Source organism: Excalfactoria chinensis, chromosome 14 (genome assembly GCF_039878825.1).
Source record: "Excalfactoria chinensis isolate bCotChi1 chromosome 14, bCotChi1.hap2, whole genome shotgun sequence".
Taxonomy (NCBI): Eukaryota; Metazoa; Chordata; class Aves; order Galliformes; family Phasianidae; genus Excalfactoria; species Excalfactoria chinensis.
Window position 1 is genome coordinate 656792 of NC_092838.1, and position 23293 is coordinate 680084.

General features: G+C 58.7%; 1 protein-coding gene across 12 annotated transcripts in view; it reads left to right on the forward strand.

Annotated features, from left to right (window-relative positions):
* The window catches only part of LOC140258740 (ankyrin repeat and fibronectin type-III domain-containing protein 1-like), a 110967-nt gene extending 87916 nt beyond the window's left edge, over positions 1-23051 (forward strand). For all 12 annotated transcript variants that reach the window (XM_072349345.1, XM_072349348.1, XM_072349347.1 and 9 more), the window contains 18 exons: positions 11879-12080; positions 12328-12535; positions 13038-13232; positions 13417-13530; positions 14333-14430; positions 14930-15020; positions 16412-16519; positions 16711-16810; positions 17281-17413; positions 17927-18046; positions 18349-18564; positions 18717-18883; positions 19097-19247; positions 19333-19501; positions 19724-19890; positions 20186-20396; positions 20475-21082; positions 21887-23051. In XM_072349345.1, coding sequence (XP_072205446.1) covers positions 11879-12080; positions 12328-12535; positions 13038-13232; positions 13417-13530; positions 14333-14430; positions 14930-15020; positions 16412-16519; positions 16711-16810; positions 17281-17413; positions 17927-18046; positions 18349-18564; positions 18717-18883; positions 19097-19247; positions 19333-19501; positions 19724-19890; positions 20186-20396; positions 20475-21082; positions 21887-22174 — 3346 coding nt within the window. In that variant the 3' untranslated portion in view covers positions 22175-23051. The remainder of the gene's footprint in view (positions 1-11878; positions 12081-12327; positions 12536-13037; positions 13233-13416; positions 13531-14332; positions 14431-14929; positions 15021-16411; positions 16520-16710; positions 16811-17280; positions 17414-17926; positions 18047-18348; positions 18565-18716; positions 18884-19096; positions 19248-19332; positions 19502-19723; positions 19891-20185; positions 20397-20474; positions 21083-21886) is intronic.
* The last annotated feature ends 242 nt before the right edge of the window (positions 23052-23293 follow it).

The following is a 23293-nucleotide window of genomic DNA, read 5'->3' on the forward strand; positions in this document are numbered from 1 at the left end:
GGGGAGCGGGGGGCTGCCCCTTCCCCATGCTCAGCCCGGCCAGTTCAGCCCAATGAGGTTTGGGGAGCTCTCATTCAGCAGCCTTGGAAGCAGACGATAGCTGGCCCTCCCTGCGCTGGAGGTGACCTGCAAGGGATATTTCAGAGAACTGGAAATTGCATCGCTCTCTGCTTCCTTAGATGGAGAAAGGAGCGTAAAGCTTAAAAATAAAAAACTAAAAAAAAAAAAAATAGAAGTGAAAAGAAGAAAGAGAAAAAGAAATGCTCAGAAATGTGAAGAATGTCAAGTTTGGTTTTCGCTTTCCCTGCTTTCTTTGGAGAACTTTCTGGCATTGGCTGCATGTTCTCACACTTCGGTGTGAGGCGGTGGGTCCTTCTCCAGCCTGCTCCATCTGTGAGGTTATTGGGCACCGAAGCTGTGCAGGTGCCAAGGAGGCCAGGCAAGGAATGTCAGCTCTGTGGGCTCAGATCGTTTTCCTCTCCGTTGCACAACCTTCTTCTTTGCTGAACTGATGTCATCAGCTGCACCTCAGTTACTCTCAGTCTTCCAAACACGGGAATTGGTAACATAGCAAACAGGAAAACAAGCCAAAAGTGCTCATTAAAACCCACCAGCTTTTCATTCTTCTCTCTACTCATGCAGACATGAGAGAAGTCAGTGGGTCTCTTCTCCCTCTAACGCCCCTGGCAGCCCCCTGGGCTACAAGATGGGAGCCCATCTCTCTGCAGCGGTTTGCACAGCACCTTGCACAGCTGTGGCACCACGGCAGCAGGAAATGGTGCTGCTTTGCGGGGCTGTAGGGCAGCTCTGGTTGGGGACGGGTTGGCTTTCAGCTCTGCTTGCTCTGTCGTGGTGCTGCACTGAGCAAGTGTGGTCTGATCCGAGCTCAGCAGTGACCGAGCAGAGCCCCATTAGTTCTGCTTCTTACTGGGAGTGGATGGAGAGGTGGCAGGGAAAAAGTGAAGCCTTGAGAAAACACTTCTTCCATTCATATGTTGTTTACCCAAATAAATACTTCATTATTTGGACTATTTTTTTTTTTTTAAGGGAATTTTTTTAAGGGCAGCACCACAAAGTGCCCACTGTTGGGGCTCTGAGAGCATGCTGGGCACTGCAGCACGAGCTGGGGGGGCCGGAGTGCTCATGGCCACAGCCATGGGGTGGTTCTGCCACTCCATGATGTCCATGGAGCTCTGAACCCTCCATCAGGCGAAGGCTGAGAGAAAAAAGCCATTTGCAGCTCAGCACCTCCTGCTGTTTGGGTTCCAAATCAGAACCCTGACAGCCCCCGTGGGGACATCCCGGTGTCTGCAGAGCCCCTCTGGGAAATGCGAGCATCCCTCCTTCCCCTTGGGGTGAGCTGAGGTGAGTGGGAGCCTCCCCTCCCTGTGTGTCACCTCAGGAGTGATCCTCTGTCCCCTTATGTGAGCCTGAAGCAGACAGGAGGGCTCCAGCCCTGCACTGCTGTTGGCTCTGTGCAGGGCCTGGGATGCTCTGTGCCCTGTGTTGCTCCTGTGCTCAGCAGCAGTGTGCCCTCCTGGCATCAGGCTGTGCCCTCCTTTTCCTACCCACCTCTCATTCCAGTTTTCCTTGCTCTCTGCTCTCTCATTTTCCCCTGCTTTCCTCCTGTTTCAGGGTTAGGGTTAGGGTTAGGGTTAGGGTTAGGGTTAGGGCTAGGGTTAGCGCTTGGTTTGCAAGGTTCTTTGTTTGATGATTGTGTTTTTGCTGAGGGAGTGATGTTTTGGGAGCCAGAGAGCAGCAGCTCCATGAAGGGCTCCGTGCTCCTTTGGGTTGCGTGGCCATACCTGAGCAGTCCTACCCCTTACATGCCCAACAGGAGAAACGCTTCTCCTGAGCCCTGTGCCTCTTGGTCTGGTCAAGGAGCAACAAGAGGGAGAATCAGGCCCTGATGCCCCCGGTGAAAGCATTGCTGGGGCCTGTAGGGCCATGGGAATGCTCAGAGCTCAGGGATGCTCACGGCAGGCAGGGAGACATGGGTCCCACTGGTGCCATGGGGTACATGGCCGTGCCAGGGTTACGTGCACCCATCGTGGCTGCTGACTCCCAGCTCGGTGCTGCTCCTGGCCGGGCAGCACGGCACTGGGATGAAGGAGCAGCGCTTTGTCTCTGCTGGGAGAGCTTTGAGCCATCGCTCAGGAACAATGGCCAAGCTATGGGGTCATTTGTTCTGGTATTTCAGCAGCTCCTCATGATTTATGGGATGTTTTGTTCTGCTGCTTGTCTTAGCTTCCCCCTCTCCACCCTCCCCATCTCTCTCCCTTCTCCATTTCAGCTCCTCCTCCCCCCGTTCCCAATTCCCCTAATAGCTGTGGAGCCTCTCTGCCGTATGAAGTAATGGTATCTGGGACTTATTGAATTAGCTGTGTGGAACCGGACTTCAGCACTGCGCTCTGCTCATGGCAGCACGGCCCTGCCCAGGGCTGCGGTCACCCGCACAACCCCACAGCCCCATCCCCACACCTGGGGGTGTCAGTGGGGTACCCACAGGATATGGGAGAGCAGGGGCTGCCCCTGGGGCCAGAGCTCACCGGCGGCTGGGGGACTCACCGGTGGGGACGAGCGCACCCTCAAAGTCCAAAGATCACAGAACATCTTGGGTTAGAAAGGACCTCAAAGTCAACGTGGTTCTGATCCCTGCCTGAATCTCCCCGAATGCTGGAGTTGCCCTTAGGAAAGCATTTGAAAGGAAGCATCACCAGCAGGGAGCCACAGAGGGAGCAGCTGGTCCCAGGGTCTGTGAGGACAGGAGAAGGCAGCTGGCACTTGTTTCCTGTGTGCCTTGGGTGGAAAGGAGGCGGCCCTCTGGGAGAGGGACAGAGAAGAATGGTCAGAGAAAACCAACGTTCAGAGCCCTTGGGCCAGACCCTGCCTGGCCGAGAGCACAGGGAGCAGATGTCATCTGCTGGAAAGACTAATTTGAACTGTGGCACCGGCGTGTGGTTCCGGGCGCTTCCTTCTGCTGGTAGTTGGCACATCCAAGTCTGATCAGTTTATTTCTTGGTGCAGCGTATCTGTTATCCTCAGTGTACGTTGACTTGGGGCCATTTGGCATCTCGTCCCCCATGGCCTGGCTCTGTATAGCAGGTTGGATGCCTTAAGTCTCCACCTGGAATGTAGAAGATGCTTTCAATTGTGCAGGACCTCCAGGGCTCCTTCTCTATGGATGCACCCATGCCTGGAAGGTGCCCGCTGCTGCGTTTGTATGGCAGCAGCCAGACCCCATGGCTGTGCTGGAGGAAGGTGCAGAGATGCCACAATCCTTGGTGTGAAGGGAAACCTTGTAGATATCTGGGTTTTACTGTGAGCCAAGTCCTTTGCGTGTGCTTTGCAGGATCCTCTGCACTAGATGCTGGCTCATGTCTGTGTACTGCATTTGGAGGGGGGATCTCAGCTCTCCCAGACCTCGGCCTGCACAAAAGATAGATCTCACTTCAATTCTGCAGAGGGAATATCAGTAGAAGTCCTGGCTTCCCAACAATGGGGCTCTGGAGCTGTGGGCTCTGAGCATGACTTCCCCAGCACTCAGTGGGACCGGTGGAGGGGACCAGGCTGGTGTCTGAGGCAGACAGAGTCCAGCATCACTGCTGATCTGCTGGGGACATTGAGGTGTGGGAGCAGCACTTCTCACCTCACCATCACCTCCCCAGCCCCACCTCCCAGCAGCGAGTGCCTGTAGTCCTCTCTCATCCCACAAACAGCAGCAGTCCATGTTGCGTGGTTTTCTCTGCTCTTTGATAGTTTCCTCCTGGCTGAGACAGAACTGCTCACCAGGGTTCCAGGAATCTCCTGTTTGTCTTCCTGGAGAGCGTGTCCAGGTGCCAGCTCGGTGCTGGACCTCCTGGCTTGGCTGCTGTGAGATGGCTGAGCAGTGCCCGGCTGTGCTGGGATCTCCCTCACCTCTGCCCCATGCTCTCCCCTGGCTGCATACTCACTGTCCTGCACTGCTTTCCTTCTCATGCACTCCCTTTACCCAGCTTTCTTGACCACTTTGTGGAGCCAAGGGAGCCCCTCATCCCACTGAGCAGTGTGCCTGGGGGATGTCAGGAAGAAGCAGTTTCATCCCCATCTGCTGCTCACTTCCAAGTTCCCTTTTCTTCCTTTTTGGCATCTCCCCAGCACAGAAGCCCCTCCTTGTGCCTTGGCTGCACCATTAGTGTGGGTTCCCCTCCTGCAAAGAGCACCAAGGTCGGGGTTTGTGCACTGGGTCCCACGTAGCAGAAGCCTGCGGTGGCTGGGCAGCAGGTGCTATAAAAAGCAAGGCTTATTTTTCTCCTGAGTGGTGTTCTCACTCTTCAGTGTCTTTGTGGGGAGGAGGAGGCAGTTATTCTGGTCAGAGGCAGTGACAGAGAGGAGGTGGGTGGACGACTCTTTCCAGGTCAGAGATCTGGGCAGGTAGAGCCTGCAGTTATTTCCTGGCTGGGTTTTGGATGTCTGAGCACTGGGGGATGGATCCTGCTGGATCCTGGGAAGCAAGGAGGATGCCTGTGGGTGCTGCTAAGCCTCTGTGGCACTCAGCCGACGCTCCTTCTCTCCCCAGGGTCATGCAGCTGTGTCTGGGCTGTGTGAGCGAGCTTCAGCCGTGTGTCTGTGCTCGGAGCCCCAAGTTCTGAGCAGGAGGAGGCAGAAGCTGCCAGGAGCTCCTGCCCTCCGGTCCTGGCCTTGCTCTGCCCCGACCGCACTGTCCCAAAGCCTCACGGCAAGCAGCAAAGCAACTCTGCTTGTGCAGTGGAGCTCCAGTGTTGCGAACCTCACGTGAATTCACGTGAAGGTCCATCTGAGGCCGATTTAAGGTCCATCTGAGGCCGATTTTGGCCGCTGCCCGTACCCACAATGCAGACGATGCTCCCGAGGCTGCTGCGCTCACCTGGCGCTCCTGCTGTACCGGGGAGGGGGGATGTGCCGGCCCAGCAGCGGCTCCTCACCGGGAGGAGGAACACCCGCAGCCAGGCGGAGCCGACCCCAACCACCACAGCCCGGCCTCGGGATCAGCTCCGTGCCTGCGGTGTCTGAGCCGCAGCAGCGCCGTCCTCGTGTGCCCCGCAGTGCAGTGGAAGGGGCGCGGAGGGCACGTTGTGCGCCGCGCTGATTGCGGCCGGAGCCAGCAGACGCTGTTGTTGAGGCTATACGATGCTTTCCAGTGGAAGTTTGTTTGCTTATACCTTTGCCAGACCTTAACCGTTGGGGCTGAATTTTTCCATGCTCACTTTGCCTCGGGCTGAACTTTCTCTCTCCCTTTTTCGTTTTGTTTTTTTTCTTTCAAGTTTCAGCAGAAGGTTGGGGAAAAACGGTAGCTTTGCCAATGCTGTTTCTTTTTTCCGTCTCTTTGTTTAAGGACTTCTGGTGCCTCCATGCTTTGGAAAAGAGACTTGAAATTTGGCAGGGCTGGGACATTCCTGATGGAAATCAACCCAGATTTGGTCAAATTGTCAGCCTCTGGGAAGCATGGCCGTGCATGCCAGGATTGCTTCTCAGAGTCCCCGGTGGAGGCAGGGAGGCTCCTGGTCACGGCACCAAGCACCCAGCGCTGAGCCACCTCCAGCCCATATGGGTCCGAGTCAGGAGCTGTGACTGTGTGGACCCCAGCAGGGTTGTTGGGGAGCTGCAAAGCACTCCACAAATGATGGCGTTGTCTTGGTCCCCATGGCCGTGGGCTGAGGCCCTGGCTGCTGGCAGGAGCTGCCCTTTGGGTCTCCTTGTGAAGCCTGGAAAGGCACAGTGAGTCCCCTGGGGTGCTGTGCCCGGGGCTCCAGCAGCTGGGAGAAGCTGAGGTGATGTGTGATGGGAGGAGAACAGCTCCATGTGCTCCTCCATCCCGCGAATCCTTGGAGAAGGGCATTTGCCCCCGTGTGGGTGTGCTTTGCAGTGCTGGCCACATCCATTGCAACACGTGGGGAGGTGAGCGCATCCCTTCACCTGGAGGTGTGACCTGGTGGTTGCTTTGACTTTTGTCATTCTTCTTTCATATTAGAGTAGAAGGCAGACCTTTGCTGAGGGCTTCAAAAATTCCTCTATACACTCTATTGTTCTTGTGCTCCTCACCCAGTGATGGGAAGGATGGAGGCTATGGGAGAGCCTCGAGCCTCACTGCAGGGCACATGGGAGCACTGGGAACGCTTGTGTAATGGAAGGGCTCTTGGCTGGGCCAGCTTGGCTTCAGAGCCCTGTGTGTGCAGGGCAGAGAGGTGTCCTGCAGGCCAGGGACGTCCCCAAGGGATGGATGGTGGCCGCTCTTGGTCTCGGTGCCAGGACTGCTGTGTGGGTCAAGGCCAGTGTGCCCGGTGGTGCCGGCTGTGTCTTGCTGGTTGCCTTCCAGCAAGAAAGGGGTTTTCTGACTCCAGTAACATTTACCAGCTGGGCAGCAGCTCTGGAGCCGGGTGTGTGCGCTTGTCTGTTCTTCCATTGTGCCTTGGCCGTTGTCTCCTCCTTCCTGCCGAGATCAATGTCTGTGGCCTGCCTTTTTATAACCCCTTTGGGTGCAGCTCTGGAAGTCTTCAGCCAGTGCTGGTTTTCATCGTGCAGCCTTGGCATGCGCAAGCAGCTCAGTCCCCATCTCACTGCATGACTTGGGTAGGGCAAGGGACTGGAGGTGGCCTTCCACTGGTGGGGAAACCACAGGGAGGGGCAGGGAGGTCGCATGGGGGGCGGTTGCGGAGTCCAGGTTGGGCAGGATGGGCTGGGCGTGGGATCCAGCCCCAGTTGTGGGGCAGAGGGCATCCCCACATCCTCCCCGGGCCAATTTTCTGCAGTTTCACGGCTTGGGAGAAGAGGTGGTTTCCAGTGGGAGCCGGCGCTCATCCGCGTATTCGTCCTGGTGGCACCAGGTGGCGCAGGAGGTTAAAGGATTTGACGTGCATCCCGCAGGCCTGGGTTCAAATGGGTGCCGGGCACTGCTGTGACAGTTCTGCAGGTCTCAGCCCAGCCTGCAGGTCAGCCTGAGAGGAGCTGGGGGTCCTGCCTGTCATCTTGCCCCGTGGTCCTATATCCCAATGATACCGTGCTGTAATGGAGCCACTGGCCCCACAGCTCCTCTGGCCCCACTGGGAGCTGATCATGGGATGGCATCAGCTGTGGGAGCACACGGCTCAGCGCCCTTCTCACCCCTCCCAGCACAGCGGCCGTGTGTCCTCAGCATCCCGGCCCTTCCCCTGGGGGTCCCAGCAGGGGCCCAGTGACCCCATAGAGAGAATTTTGTCCCTCCTTTTGCCTTCAGTGCTCTTTGAGCCCAGGCGTCGTATGACTCAGCTCCTGCATTTGATACCCCCGAGAAGAGTTTGCACACATGCATCTGTGGCACAGAGCGCTGCCTGTTCCTGGCAGGCCGTGCAGGGATTGGGTTTCTTCCTGAAACAGGCACTAAGTCCCCGCTCCTCATCCGCTTTTGATATGCGGAAGTCGGATTGAGCCGGGATGGTGCCAGCGGGTCGGGGCGTCCCCCCAGCTCCGCCGCCTGCCCCAGCATCCCAACAGCCATGGGAGCACAGGGAGCACACTGCGGTGTGGGGCCGGTGCTTGGATGGACCCCTACGCTGTGGGAATCCCTCTGTTCCCCGTCCCTACCTGTGCCAGCAGCTCTGTGTACGCAGAGTGCTGGGGCCTGGCAGTCGGCGCTGGGCAGTCAGCAGAAGTTGACACCGACGCCGATCCCATGAAGGGCAGTTTGGGTGCTGACCTTTAGGTCCTGCCTGCTGCCTGTGTGCAGCTCAGCTCTGCTGCGGCTCCTGGAGCAGCTGGGAGCGCTGTGGGGTGTGCGGGGTGGCAGTGAGCTGCCCCATGCATGTCCGGGCAGTGCTGCAGGTTCAGGTGGCCGCGGGGCTGCTGTCCCCGTTCAGGTTTCCCAACATGCGTCGGGTACGGCCCGCGGAGCCCCGTCCCGCTCAGCCCCATCCCCATCAGGTTCCAGTTAAAACCAAATGCGCTCTCCAGCCTAAGCTGTGCTGCAGCTTAAGCCCTTCCAAAAATGAAACAAATACCCACGGACTGCAATTCGAATTGCAGCTCAATTAGGGCCCGTTCCCAATGCGATCATAAAACCTCCAGTACGAAAACAAACAACCCAACCAAACCACATCGAAGGCCGACAGCATCCTCCGGAATGCCTTTAAAATAACAAGGAGGGAGGAGGGGGCAGAAGGAGATGAAAGCGCCGTGCTCGGTGGGCAGCGTGAGGGCAGCAGGTGTGCGGCAGTGGTGGGCACGGGTTGGGGGGTGCTGCGGAGGGGCAGGAGGGCTGCGGGCGCAGAATGTGGGGTGAGGGCCGGGAGGGCACCGGATGCATTTCAGGGCGGTGGAGGTGCCCGGAGCGGCGCGGGTCGGAGCCGGCCGTGGCTGCTGGAATGCGTCCCCCCCGTCCCCCTGTCCGGCCACGTCCAGCCAGGCTGGTGCCGCGCTTCGGGTTTCAGCACTGCCGCTAAGCCCGGCCATATTTAGTGTGAGCCGCTCGGCCCGTCGGGGAGGGGAAGCCGCAGCGCAACTAATAAAAAAAGCCAAACAAAAACAATGTAATTAAAGAGACTCAGCACTGCGTGTTCCCATAGCAAGAACATTTACCCAAGACTTCCTCGCTCAGATACTTCATGTCAAGCAGCAATTAAGGGCCGCGCTGCAGGAGCGCACAGCGTTTGCCCTCAGTGGAGGCAGGATGGGGCCGAACTGCCCCCCCGCAGCCCCTCGGGCCAGAGGTGCTGCACTCTGCAGCGCTCACACCTCGGGAACTCAGATGTGCTGAAGTAGAAATGCAGCTTTTCCAGGCTTGGGAGCTTCCTGGAAGAGAAGGGAGCAGCCCCTGCCCTGCGGTGCCCAGCATGGAGGGGCTGTGTGGGCACACAGAGCAGCACTCACTGCGCACACGGCTGCAGTGGAAGGCTCTCGTGGGTGAGCGAGGAGCTGGAAGTCTAATTGCAGTCATCCGTTACCGGGAGTTGAGCCACGGGGCTCCTTCTGGGCTCATTTACCAGCCCCAATCAGAGCGTTTAATTGAAACAAATAAATAAATAAACAATGCAGGAAAAAACAAAACAAACAAGCAAAACAAAAAAATGAAGCCCCCAAAGAAGCATCGGCAGCACGATTGTGTCGCAACAGAATCTGCTGCAGCGTCTCGGCTCCCTTCCTGCCCCAAATTTACTGCTCGGCTGGCAGGAGCGGCGTGTTTTATGGGAGGCCTCCTGTGGCTGCCAGCGAGTGATCTCCTCAGTTGGCTCCAGACCCTTCTCAGAGTCCCGGCGTTTTTGCTGACCTGCAGTCTCCATCTCTCCCTGCCTCACATCGTGCTGTGGGAGGTCCCGGCATCCTCACTGCGCTGTGCTCTGTCTGAAGGAACACGGGAGCTCCCAGGGCACGTCCTTGTGCCTGGCCCCGTGGCAGTGCAGGGACACCCTGCTCCTCCCGGTGCTGGGCTGACAGCACTGGGCTGCTGGAGCCCGAGCAAAGATGTCCTGGGGGGAGCGGGATCTGTATAAGCTGGCTGTTATTGCTGAACAAAAGAGGCATGCTCGTTTCGGCTCCATTCAAAACAAAACCCGGTGGGTTTGCCAAGTGGGAAAAAGAGAAAATCTGTAGGAAACAGACAAACAAAGCCCTGCTGCTTGTTTGCTGCCTTGCCCTGGACCCAGGTTTCAATAAGCAAGTGCATTTTCCAGGCACGCGGATGTTTCCATGGCACGTGGCAGTGTCTGGCCCAGCAGTGCAGGTAGAGGCAGCCTGGGCTCTGCGGGTGCTCCATCCTTGCAGGTCTGGTCACCACCCCACATCTGCGCAATACTCGAATAGCTTTGGGGTGCGTGCACATGGGAAAAAGGGCTTCCGCATGGCGAGCACCTTCTGTACTTCCATGGGGTTGGGCAGCAAAGGCAGTGCTTGCAAATCGCCTGGCCGGCACCAGAGCAGCACCTTGGCTCTAGGCTGGAGCCCAGCGGCACTCCAGGTGCCTGGTTGTGAAATGCTCCATGTGCAGGTGGCTGGGCACACCGTTCCCAGCAGCGCTGCCGCCAAGCAGGGGTGCCAAGCAAGGAGCTGTGTCCTGGGTTTGAGGCTGCCTGGGGGTGGGTTATGAAATCCCACTGTTCTGGGAGGGCGTTCACGCTCCAGTTTAGATCCATTTTCTGTCTCTCCAGTCCTGAAAAATTGCTTGTGTTCAGGCAGTGAGAGTGGAAACTGCAAGTGCTCTCAGAGTCCTTTGGCAGGACTGCATGCCGTGCCCTTGGGCAGTGTTCTGGCTGATCCTTTGGTGCCAGCTCCCAGTTTGGGTTCTGGCTGATCCTCTGGTTGCACTCTCCTAGTTTGGGGTGAGGTTGGCCGCGTGGGGTTGGATGTTCCCTGACAGCTGCTCATCAGTGTTCTCCCTGGCTTTGCTTGCTCCTTTGCTGGGTAATCTCCATTCTGGCTGGGCTGTGGTTCAGGAAAGCAGCCCTGGCACCCAGTGCAGACATCCCACAGCAACCTCTGCACCAGCACCTTCCCCACTCCACACAGCCACAAGAAGCCCGGCATGGCCCCAGCCCGTCTCCGTGCCACCCCCAGCTGTGGCATCCCTTTGAAGAGTTAACACCTCCCACCTCTGTCTTTTGAGCTCCTTCTCAGGATGGAGCAGCCCTGTCCGACCCGGACTGGTTCTCTGCTGGAGCTCGGGCAGCCCACACCCTACAAAACAGTGTGCTTAAAATTGTATAATTGCAGTAATTATTAACACTGCTTACTGGGCTGAGATCTGCAGCACCACAAACACAGAAATCCAGAATACGCAGAAGCTGCTGCAGTGGAAGAGAGGGATAAAATGAAGCTGTACTGAGCACATCCATCCTCACGTGCTCTGAAAACCTTTATCACTGCACCTGTGACCTGCCGACCCCGGGGCAGCCCTCAGCTGAGCAGCCAGACCTGATTGCAGCGGGGATAAATGCAGCTGAGCTGCAGCCCTGACCTGGTGCTCCATGCCCACAGCACGCGGCCCAGCTGCTGGGCACACTCCTGTGGCCGGTTGTAGCTCGTGGGCGTTGTTTGCAGCTATCAGTTGCTCCACCGCAGAGTTTAGCTCTAGATAAATCAAGGCCCTTTCATTGAGTCCCAATGACTCACAGCCACAGGGCACGGAACCCTTTCATCTGCGCCGCAGCCGGTTTAATATAGACAGAAGTTCACTCCGGAGCTCGGAATCATTTCTGTCTCTTTACTTCTCATTAGAAGTAAATCAGATGAGGGAAAGCAGTGAGAAATTTCCCCGTATCTCCTCTGTTTCTAAAGTTTCTGAGATAACTGCCTCCAAACTGCATTCTGCCTGCGCTGGGTCATTTGCCTTCTGTTTTAGTTGGCAGAGGAATGTGCTTTTGCTCTCAAATGCCGTTCGCTTTAATCCGTGGTTCTGTGGGCATGGCTGCCTGCTCCATCCACAGAGACCTCTCAATCTGTGGGCTGAAGCCGATGAGATGAGAGGTGGGCAGGAGCCAGCCTCCCCGTCACACCACTTTTAGATGCCACGATCATAAAAGGTGACATGAGAGGACTCTGGCTGCCTCCTGAGGAAAGAGGATGGCGGAGGGCAATGTCAGTACTGACATCCTGCCTTCTCGGTGGTGTCTTTGTATGCACCATGGCTCCGGGTGCAGCTCTGCAGTACCACTGTGCCACGACCTGCCAGAAGGCTGCAGGGCTTTTGTTGTGCTTGTTCCTTGCTTGGTGTTTAAAATCAGAGTGAAGAAAAGACCTCTTAGCTCCTTTAGGTTCAGAAGCTGAGAAATGGCTGTTGAGTGCTAGAGACAGGTTGGGGCTCTGGCTCTCGTGGGTCATGCCTGGTGCAGGTCCCGGTCCCTGCTGCCATGTCCTGCTGGCTGGGTGCTCACTGCCTTCTCTCCCCCGGCCCCAGGTCATCGTCCCCTAAAATGACGCAGCAGATGCGGGACCTGCAGCTGGCACAGGCCAGGAAACCGCCAGGCCCATCCTCACCGAACGCGGCCAAAAGGTTGTACCGAAACCTCTCGGGGAAGTTCCGTGTCAACTACACGTCCTTCGATGAGGGCAGCCTGGTGGGACGGGGCGAGAAGGAGAAGCCCCGCAAGTCCTACCTGGTAAGTGTTGCTGCCCCTCAGAGGAGGGGAGAAAGGAATGGGAGCACCACGAGGGCCATGAAACCCGTGGGTGCGTGAGGTGGAGCCGTTGAGGAGTGGGACAATCACTCAGCATTGTCAGCTGTGTCTCCAAGGGCTGGTGGTCCCAAGCCCTCCAGCCTTGGGCAGCCTCCTGTTGGGATTAGGGGTGTTGGGGTGCGGGAGGCTTCTCCATGCCCAGCTGACTCATGTATCTTGCTCCATCCAGTTTCAGAGCAATGCTGCTCTCTTTGAGGCCGTGGAGCTGCAGGACCTGGACAGGGTGCAGGAGCTGCTAAAGCAGTACAGCCCCGAAGAGCTGGATCTCAACACCCCCAACAGCGAGGGGCTGCTGCCTCTGGACATCGCCATCATGACCAACAATGCGCCCATCGCCAGGGCTCTGCTGCAAGCAGGAGCAAAGGAGAGCCCGCACTGTGAGTTGCCTGGGGACAGGCAGGGGCAGTGGGGACGGTGTGAGGCATTGGGCAGCCTGGGGGGATTCCTGCCCCTCCAGTGTGTGTGTGTGTGGTGGGCAGGAGTGGGCTGTGCTGCACCCCAGTGCTCCAGCTTGGGCCACAGACCCAGTTTTTCATGCTGTACGTGTCATGGAGCAGCTGGGAATGGTGCTGGCCCCACTTTTCAGAGCAGGGAATCAAGTGGTAATGGAGCTGTGGGGGCAAGGAACCCAAATGTGTGCCTGGGAGGGACCTGGGGAGCAGCATCACCCAGGAGCCAAGATGCTGCCACCCAGACCGGCCCTCAGGGCTGAGCCTTGGTGCCAGCACAGAGGTGCTGCTCCTCGTTGCTGCTCCTCGTTGCTGCTCCTCGTTGCTGCTCCTCGTTGCTGCTCCTCGTTGCTGCTCCTCGTTGCTGCTCCTCGTTGCTGCTCCTCATTGCCTTCTCCTCACCTCTCTTCCCATCCCTCCTGCCGTGCAGTCGTCAGCCTGGAGAGCCGCTCGCTGCACCTCTCCACGCTGGTACGGGAAGCGGAGCAGCGCGTGAACGAGCTGACGGCACAGGTGGTGAATGAGGCACCCAGCGCCGACTGCTCGGAGAAGGAGAAGCAGCTGAAGGCCTGGGAGTGGCGGTTCCGGCTGTACAAGCGCATGAAGGCAGGGTTTGAACATGCCCGTGAGTCCTGCAGGAGGGCTGAGGAGGGAGTGGGGCTGTGTGGGGCTGGGGGGAGGTGTGGGGCTGCACTGGCTTGCTATGCAGGTGCACGAGGAGGTGTGGGGGGATGGGGGACCCCAGTGGGACGCTGTGGGGTTTGAAGTGGCCGCTCACTGTAGTGATGCCCTGCACTCTTTCTCCCCAGGAGTGCCAGACCCTCCTGCTAACGTCCACCTTTCGGTGGCCAGCAGCTCCTCGGTGCAGGTGACCTTCTGTGAGCCCCTCAGTGTCAACGCAGCCGTCGTCACCAAGTACAAGGGTAAGGACCTGGTCCCCATGTCACTGCTGAGCACATGGCAACAGCAAGCATCCCGGGTGTGCAAATGGGATGTGATGGGGGCTCGCTGCATGCACACCACGCTGCCTTGCAGGGGGCTGCTGAGCCCCCACTGAGCTGTGGCACAGCCCTGGCGTGCCATGGCATGGCATGGTTTGTCCTCCAGCCAGACAGCCCAAGCTGGATTAAACCACCCACCTGGACCAAAGCAAACTTCAAGGTGCTGCTTGTTTTCTACCCTCTCATCCTGCAGGCACATGGCTTTGCCATGCCTGTGCTCCTCTGAGCCATAAAACCACAGTATCACAGCACAGTTGGATTGCAAGGAGCCTTGCAGCCCCCCCAGCCCCACCCCTACCATGGACTGGCTGCCCCCCCAGCTCAGGCTGACCAGGGCCCATCTGTGGCCATGGGCACCTCCAGGGCTGGGGCACCCACAGCTCTGGGCAGCAGTGCCAGTGCCTCGCTGCCCTCTGGGTAAAGAATTTCTTCCTCACATCCAAACTACATCCCCCCTCTTTTAGTTTAAAACTGATCCTCCTTGTCCTATCACTATCAGACTGGGTCCTGCCAGAGCAGTGCCCAGGTGGGGTTAGCACCTGCTCCTGTGCCCTTCACCCCTTTAAACAGATACTTTGGCTTCTGGGAAAATCCCTCCCATCAGAGCTTGCCAGTTGGTGGCTCACCTCTCACTCATCCTGGCTGGGTCCCCTGGCTTTGGCTGGTCACCTCCCTGTCCCCTCTCACCTCCATGGATGCAGCACCTCGGGGTCTCTCATTACAGTGGAGTGGAGCTGCTCCCCCTCCTTCTCACCGCTGGCTGGGGAGGCCGTGGTGGACAAGCTGAAGAGCCTGCACTACACCATCCGTGGGCTGACCTCGGTGAGCTGGGGGCTGGGCTGTGTGGGGAGTGGAGCGGGAGCAGCTTTGGGGCTGGGCTGCACTCTGTGTGTGGGGCAGGTGGACATTACGGCAGCTCGGTGGGCAGGGGGATGGTGGCAGAGTGGGGGTCTGGGGTGGGGTGGGGGAAGTGGAGATGTGGGGGAGCATATTAAGGGGGTTCAGCACTCCCTGCTCTGGGGTGGGGAGGCACTGGTGGGTTCAAGGAGTGGGGTGAAGCCTTCTATGAGGTATGGGGTTTCAGACAAGCTGTGGTCTGGGAGCTGTTACCCTGCTCCACTGAAGGACAGCATGGGGCAGGGCTCTGTGCAGTAGCATGCCCCAGCCCATCCATCCCATGTACAGTGATGCTGGGGGTGGTCACACTGGTACCTGGCTGTGAGGCCCAGTTTTGTGCTCCTTGCCATGACCTGGGGTTCCTCCCCACCTACCTGCCCTGTGTGCTGAGTACCACCATCCTGAACACTGTTTCCCCTGGCAGGGCACGGCTTACTATGTCCAGGTGTCTGCCTACAACATGAAGGGCTGGGGGCCCCCACAAGCCTCAGTGCCCACATTTGCCATCCCTTCCAGTAAGTACAGCACCCGGCGGTGAGATGGGGCAGGAGGGGGAGCTTCGGGGATGAGGTGTGAGGACTCGTGGAGCAGGGGTGGATTCAGAGCTGGATTCAGCATCTGGGGTTTGCAGATGGGCCCAGAATGGGCAGAGCGGCTGTGGGGCTCAGCCATGGAGCCATCAGCACTGCTTTGTGGGGGATGCTGCCTCCAGCCTGTGGCATCTCTTATGCATTTGCACACACATCGATGCATAAATGGGTTCCCCATCTTTCAGCAGGCTGGCTGTGTCCTGCCCTGGCAGCATGTGCTGCTGGCATTTGCTCCCTTGCAGCCCCTTTGCTGTCCAACACAGGTCAGATCTGCACGGCACAGATACAGAGTGCAGCTGAAATGTATCAGACATAACTGATTTTTCTTGCTTTTACCTCCATTAATATTTCTCCCCTCACACCAAGGATCCCTCCCCAGCCCAGCAGAATATAGTTGGGCACCTCCCTGGGTGTCTTTAAAGCTCCTAAAAATAGTGGCCAACCTCAGCTAAAGTTAACAGAGCTGAACTTTCCATGGAAAGCAGCAGCAGGCAGAACAGGGGGTGTGCAAAGCAATGAGTACAAGTGCCCGGTGAAGTGGCAGCGACAGACAGGACCTTGTCCCTGACCTCTGCCATCCCTCCACTGCAGGGAAGCTGTTGGCCCTGGGGTGCTGCTGGTTTACCTCCTTCTGCCCCATCATTGGCAGCGCTGCCCCCAGGGTGGCTCTTGATCCCCAGATGTGCTGTGTGTCCTGGTCCTGCCGCCTGGGGGAGGACAGTGGATCCTCAACATCATGGCATGGTTTGGGCTCGGGGGGACTTTATAACCCATCTGGTTCCAACCTTGTGGGCTGCCATAGAGCAGACGGATCAGGGCCCATCCATGGCCATTGGCAGCTCCAGGGACAGAGCACCCACAGCTCTGGGCAGCAATGCCAGCACCTCACCTCCCTCTGAGAGAATTTCCTCCTCTTGTCTCATCCAAATCTCCCATCTCTTAGTTTAAAGCCATTCCCCCTTGTCTTGTCACCACATCCCCGATAAAGAGTCCCTCCCTGCTTTCCTGTCACCTGCTTTACACACTGGAAGGTCACTGTAAAATCTTCTCAGAGCCTCCCCTTCCCCAGGCTGAACACCCCCCAGCCCTCACCTGTCCCCATAGCAGAGGTGCTGCATCCTCTGACATCCCCATATCTTCCTCCATCCCTTCTCCAACGGCCTCACACATCCCCGTGCTGGGGCCAGAGCTGGATGCTGTGCCGCAGGTGGGGTCTCAGGGAGTAGAGCAGAGGGGACTGTCCCCTCCCTGCCCTGCTGAGTGAGCAGCCCCACAGTGAGGGCTGCATGGGGGTGACGCTGGCTCTGTCCCTGCAGACTGGCGAGAGTATGATGGCCGGGCTCCACGAAGGAGGGGCCAGGCTGAAGCTCTGGACCATCTGCTGGGCCAGGTGAAGACCGTCCACCAGCACTGCATTTGCCACGGTGAGCCTGCAGCACAGTGTGGCCCCCCAGGGTGTTACCTGGTATGGTGCAAAGGGTTGGGATGGCACGTGGGAATGGGATGGGTGCAGCAGGGAGGCAGCTCAGGCAGGGGAGGCACAAGAAAAGCCCACCCCTTCCCCTGGGCTTCCAGAGCTGCTCTTGGTCTCATGCTTCTGCTTCCTGCCTCACAGAGCCCTGCAAGAACCAGCCCCAGAGCAGGAAGCACTCGGTCTCCAGGAGCCTCAAGCACCTCTTCCACCCCGGCAGCAAGTTCCTCAAGACATTGAAGCGGTGAGAGGCTCATGTGCAGGGATATCACAGCCCTTCTCCCCACAAGGACATGGGACTACCCAGCCAGGGCTCTGGGTGGGTCCTGTGCCATCATGGGCACCCAAACCCATCTCTTGGAAATCAGATGTTTTTATTTGGACTGGCCAAGCTGTGTTTGTGCACAAATCCCTTTAACATCTCCATGCATTGTCCAACCCCTCACTATCCTCCAGGCCCTGCCAGCTTCCCACTTTCTTGCTTCAAGCCTGTCCACACCTCCCTTACTCGTGCCAGACATGGTGTTAGCCAGGCTGACCTTGCTGCCTGTGCAGGCTCCTGGTTCTGTTGCCACTCTGCCTCTATTGCCACTTCTGCTGCACTGCCTTTGGGCTGCTGGAGAGCAGCTCAGATCCCAGGACACCTTCCCCAGGGAGACCCTTTGGGAAGCAGTGCCAGTGGTGACCCCACAGCTTGTCTGTCCTCCCGTGCAGGGGCCTCTACCTAACAGCCATCTTCTACAAGGACGACAACATCCTGGTGACCCACGAAGACCAGATACCGGTGGTGGAGATCGATGACACTTACTCCTGCCTGCTCATGCAGGACTTTCTGTGGTTCACCAAGGTAGGCAGCCCCGTGGCCCAGTGCTGTGTGCTGCGGTGTGGCAGCTGTGCTTGCAGCCTGTGTTTCTGCCCTCAACTGCCACCATCCCAGGCACTGGTTGGTTGATGGCAGCCACCACACTGAATACTGTGCTCCCCAGGGCTGTCTTGAACTGCAGGGTGCCTTCCTTTGCAGCTTCTTCCTTGGTTCTGCCTCTCCCATGCAGGGTAGGATGCTGCTGCCTGAGCCTCAGCTCTCACTAAAAAGGCAGCTGGGCTGCTCAAGCCCCAGATCTCTTGCTGGAGGCTCCTAATCTACCAAGAGAGAAAGAGGGAGCACACCCTCTTGGCAGAAACCTCTTTAGGAGGGGTGCCTTCGGTGTGAGAAAATGCACCCCTGCTGCTGGAAGCGATCCATGCATGCGCACCTTCCCATCCCAGCACAAATGGCGAGGAGGTGGCTTTCCTCAGAGCACCTTTGTGGGAGGTGGCTCAGCGGGGTTGGCTGGCACTGACAGCCCTGGCTGTGCTGCAGGTGTCGTGCATGTGGGACGAGATCCTGTGGCTGCGGCAGTGCGTCACCGTCTCCCAGTCGTCCTGTTCCTGCATCCTACAGACACGCTTCAAGATGCTGCTGGCCATCTCACAAATGCAGGTGAGGGTGTTGGGGTGGGAGCGAGCACAGCACCCTTTCCTTGCTGCCACACAGGGTGCTTTTTGGAGGTGCTGGATGTTGGCTGTTTTGGAGCAGCATGCGGGAAAGTCCCCAGTGCAACCAGGTTGCAGCTGGGTCAACAGGAGCAGGCAATTCCATCACCTTGTCCCCTCACAGTGACAGTGGTGTGCCAGGCTCCAAGGCATAGGGAGGGACCGAGGACTGTTCTGGGACTGGTTTCCAGCACAAGAGCACTGTCCTCTGACCTGTTGCTTTCTCCTGTCCCTCATTGCTATGTGCAGGGGCTGCTGGGCATCCAGGACCTGGGGCAGGTCTTCTTTGAGCCCATCAAAGACAAGCAGGGCAACATCCTCATCGTCACCCTGAAGGAGGTGAAGACCAACCAGACCTTCGAGAGCGTACGCTGGGTGCCCATCTGCAAGCTGCAGACGAGCCGCAAGTCCGTGTCCTCCCCAGAGGAGCCCACTGCCCTGGACACACTGCTCATCTCTGTGCAGGTGCTGCTCCACAACGAGAGAGCAGGCTGGGGGCACAGCCGCTGGTCCCGACCAGCACACTGAGGCTGTCCTGGCCTGTCCCATGGGGCACAAGGGCTGGAGAGCACCATGCCACAAAGGCTGGCTCTCTCCAGCGGTGCCTGTCTCCCCAGGACAAGCTGGCTTACCACCAGCGGAGCAGCCATGCCCTCCCTCCGGGCCTCTACCTGGGCTACCTGAAGCTCTGCAGTGCTGTAGACCAGATCCGGGTGCTGGTGCCAGAGCAGCTCCCCAACATTCTGTGCCATGTGAAGATCCGCTCCAACCCCAACATCTCCAGGTGAGGCTGTGGGAGCAGCCAGGCCTCACTGCCTCATCCAGCCCTAGAGCATCCTTGGCTTCCGCCTCCTGTTCATGTGCTCCAGGAAGCAGCAGCATCACCTCTAAGCTCCGTCCATGCCGTGTGGCCGTGGGGCAAACCAAGGTCTCCTGCTGCCACTGCAGCTCTACCTGAATTGCTCCATCCAGCTCATTTCTGCCTGCTGTCTTTCAGGGAAGAGTGGGAATGGCTGCAGAAGATGGCCAGCATGGAGGAGCCCGTTCCTGTGGAGTCTGAGAATGAGACATCGCCAAACCACTTGTTTCAGGAGCTCCAGGTGGCCATCAAGGAGCTGATGGCTCTGGTCAACATCCCATTGCAAGAGGTGCGGGTGGGAGCCGAGGTCCAAGGACACGGGAGGTGACATTTGCAGCCATTACTTGTGGTGTCTTTTGGATGGACTCTTGCAGGCGAAAGATTTCCGTCTGTACAGCCAAGAGGTGCTGGACTTTGGGGGTCAGGTCTCCTTCTTGCTGCTGCTGCCTCCCTCAGACGATGTCTGCACGGCCCCGGGCCAGAACAACCCCTACACTCCGCAGTCTGGTTTCCTCACACTGCCACTGCAGATATTCGAGCTGGGTGAGAAGAGGGGTGACCTGCACTGCCCAGACCTGTCCATGGTGTTCTCCTCCTGGGGTGGGCTGGCTGTGTTCCCCCAGGATGGGGGGGGGGATGCTGGGGGCTCCCCACTGCTCTAGACCAGCTAGAGGAGAGTGTTGCCTCCTTCCTGCACTGAGCAGGAGGGGAGGAACCCGTCGGGATGTGCTGTTTTTCATTCCCTTCCTCCCTTCCATCCCTCAGTTCACTTCTTCACCTACGACCGGGAGTTCATCACGCAGTACTGCCAGGTGTCCGCCCTCCTGGAGCTGGAGTCCCTCCTCTCACAGCAGAGCCTCAGGGAAGCCTTCTCTGACAGTGAGCTTTCCACCGCCAAGCAGCGGCACCAGCAGGTTCAGGAGTACATCCAGGTACCAGAGCTGTGAGACGGGCTGGGTGTGGGATGTGGCTGGGACAGGGACGTGCTGGGACGGCTACAGGATCGTCCCTAGGCAGACTGTGCTGCGCTGCCCCAGGGATGCTGCAGCGTCAGGACTTGGTCTGGCGAGTTCTTCCTGCAGTAGTTGTGTTAAAGTCCTGGTTAGAGAGCGGGATGCTTCTGCTGGGCCTCCCAGGAAAAGTGTGTGGGGGGAGGCGGGGGTTCAGCTCCGTTTTTGTGGTGGTGGTTTGTTCCCTAAAGGGATCCTTTCTTTCCTGCTCGAGCAGCAAATGGAGGAGATCTGGCGTGAGATGCGCTGGATGATGGACGCCCTGCAGCATGCCCGCTACAAGCAGCCCTCCTGCGGCCTGTCCCTCAGCGGCTTCCTCAGCACCTCCGGTGGCACCGTCAAGGAGAAAGCACGCTCCTCCTCGTCCCACCTCGACTTCCTTCCCTCCCCAGCCCCCTCACCAGACAGCAGCCGCAAGCTCAGCTCCGGTAAGGACCCGGCACTGCACGGCTCCACCACGCTGCAGACACCCAGCGGCCAACCGCCCCTCTGTGCTTCCCCCGCAGACCTGCACGGGCTGTCGGACGAGGAGGGCTCCTCCGAGGTGTTCCTGGCCACCGACAGCGACTACGACTCCAGCAGGGCGCAGAGCCCCAAGGAGCTGGACCTGGTGTCCTCGGGGCCCGAGTGCTGCGGGCGGCGGGCGGCACGCAGCCTGCGGGACAGTGCCCCCGACGTCCTGCAGAGCCACGAGCTGCAGCCCGCAGCGCTGGCCTCGCCGGAGCCCCGGCCGCCCCCCGAGCTGTACGACAGCGACTTCGTGCTGCCCAGCCGGCAGATCGAGCTGCTGCGCGTCACCGAGAAGCGGCAGGCTTACTGCGTGCGGACCAGCAGCCTGGACTTCCCCAAGCCGCTCTGCCCGGTGGCCAGGAAGTCATGTCCCGGCTCGGTCGACAGCTCCCCGACGGACAGCAGGGCCGGCGGGCACGGCGCTCAGGGCAGCCCAGGGACTGGCTCCACGCACAGCCCCGAGCGCGGCCGCACACGCTCGGCCGAGTGGACTCCGAGCTTCCAGGAACCTCCAGAGCAACCCGGTGGGAAGAAGCCGGGCTCTGTCACCCTGCGGATCTGCCCTCAGTATGAAACCGGACTCTCCAAAGAGACCAGTGTCAAGGTACCAGTGCCTGCTCAGGGCAGCGGTGCGGCCGTGCCGTGCCCAGGCAGGATGGGGGAGGACGGCACCGTGGGCACGCCTGGCCCTCGCTTGGCTCTGCCCTCTGCATCCTCTGCCGTGCCGGGGGTACCCGGCTGCTGCCCCAGCTCCTGTCCAGCCCTGCTGCAGGACGGGGTTCCCCACAGCCCTGGCAGCTCGGCTCACACTGCAGCGAGCTTGGTCTGGGCTGTAAAGGATCTGAAGGGCGCCACACAGGGCTCCACGGCCTCTGCTCCTCTCCTCCATCCGTGTCTGTGTGCCCTCGGAGGAGCAGGAAGAGCTGCATCCCAGCACAGGGCTCTGCCCTGCTCAGTTCCCTGCAGGCAGAGGGGTGGATGGGAGCTCTGGGTTCTCTTCACCCAGCGGGGATGGTAGAAGCAGAGGGAAAGCTGACTCGCAGAATTAATTTTCCATTTAAGAAAGTCCCGTAGATTTCTGTGCAATTGAAGTGCAGCCCCGGCTTCCTGGCGGGCTGCCCACGTGGCGTTTGAAGTTGCAGAGCTCAGGGCACGCCTGCTTGACAGCGTTTTAAGATGTTCTCCTCGAAGAACCGAGTTCAAAGGAGAGGCTCCTGGCTGGCATAAATCAGCAGAGCCCCTCAGTGGGCGCTCGGAGCCGCGGGGTTCGTGTGGGCTGAGGGCCGGGACCACCCGGCCAGGCACCACTCTGCAGCCATCAGGGACGTACCCAGGGATCTGCCGCCTCTCCCCGGCCACCTGCCCTGTCCCCCCCTCACCCCCATCTCCCACCTCTGTCTCTCCGCAGCTCCACGTCACCAGCCAGACGTCGGCCGGCGAGGTGGTGAAGCTGGTGGTGCTGCAGATGAATGATGTCTCCCACGGTGCGCTGGGCGGCTCGGCCGCCTTCTGCTACGGCGAGGAGCAGCTGGAGCACTTCGGACTGGTGTTCGCCTCCGAGGAGGGCGAGCGGTGGCTGCCCGACGAAGCACAGCCGCTGGCCCTGCAGGCTGCCCGGCCCGAGGGACGCTTCTACGTCCGCATCAAGGAGACGTCGCCGCTGGTGCTGCAGTTTGGGCCGGCAACCACCGTATGAGCACAGGCTGCGGCAGACAGCGCGTCTCTGATGCTTCCTTCTTCCACAGACACCCTCCCATCAGGCGTCCGCGGGGTGGAGTGGGATCATACTGGGCTCTGTGTTTCTTGTTGGTGTTGTTTCTTCCCTTCTTTCTCTCTTTCTTTTTAACCAAAGAGACATCGAGACTCGGTTTTTCTGACTGCAGAAGGTGAGGGTGGAGCGCGAAGACCTCAGAGCTTGGGAGGAATGGAATTTTTGAGAGCAAACATTTCTAAGGGGAAGGTTGTGGGGGGGGGTTGGAAAAGAGAGGACAAACTATTCCGAGAAGAAGCAGCAATACTTTTTTTTAATCATTTCTCCTTTTCCTTCTTATTTTTTCTGGACATCCTCGTCCAGGGCTGGCAGAAGGGAAGACCTGCGTGGCGCTGCTGGGGGGGCTGCGGTGTTGGTGCGCAGGGACGGCACCGTGCTGGGCTTTGTCTCCTACCCAGCGAGCAGCTCCTGCACGCCTTTCTCAGAACAAAATGCTTTTTTTTTTTGCTTTTTTTTCTTTTTCATGAGACAAACGACAAAGTTGTGCTACAGACACCGGAGTTGTGTGGAAGGTGTGGACCCTTTATTGTTGTAGAGGCCGAAGGAAGGCACGCCAACAGCCCCACATGTGTATGCAGCTGTGCCCACAGCACCACGCTGGGTTTGCTATGGGGCAGGGCTGCAGCACGCCCAGCACCGCCGCGGGACTGCCGTTCCTCCTCGGTTGCCGTTCTGTCCTGGTGATTGTGAGTGGCCTCTTGTATGTCCTACAGCATGACACTTAGCACCTAGGTCTCTTGTTCCCAAGGTTATTTTTCTGATCTCCTGTGGTCCATAGTAAAGGTGACTGCTGCTGACTGTGTATCGCTCTCTCCTTGTGCCCTGATGGGCAGCACCTGATCCGTAACCCCGTATTACCCCCACTTTACCCCCACTTTCAGTGGCCGGGCTTATCCTTTCCATCAGTGTTTAATGGGATGCTCCCACCCCAGCAAAGCTTTGTGTCACCCCATGTGACACCCACAGTGCACACAGGAGCAGCATTAGAGGTGTTCTTTCCCAGTCTGCTGTTGGAAACCTGATGACTGCAGGGCCAGGACCTGC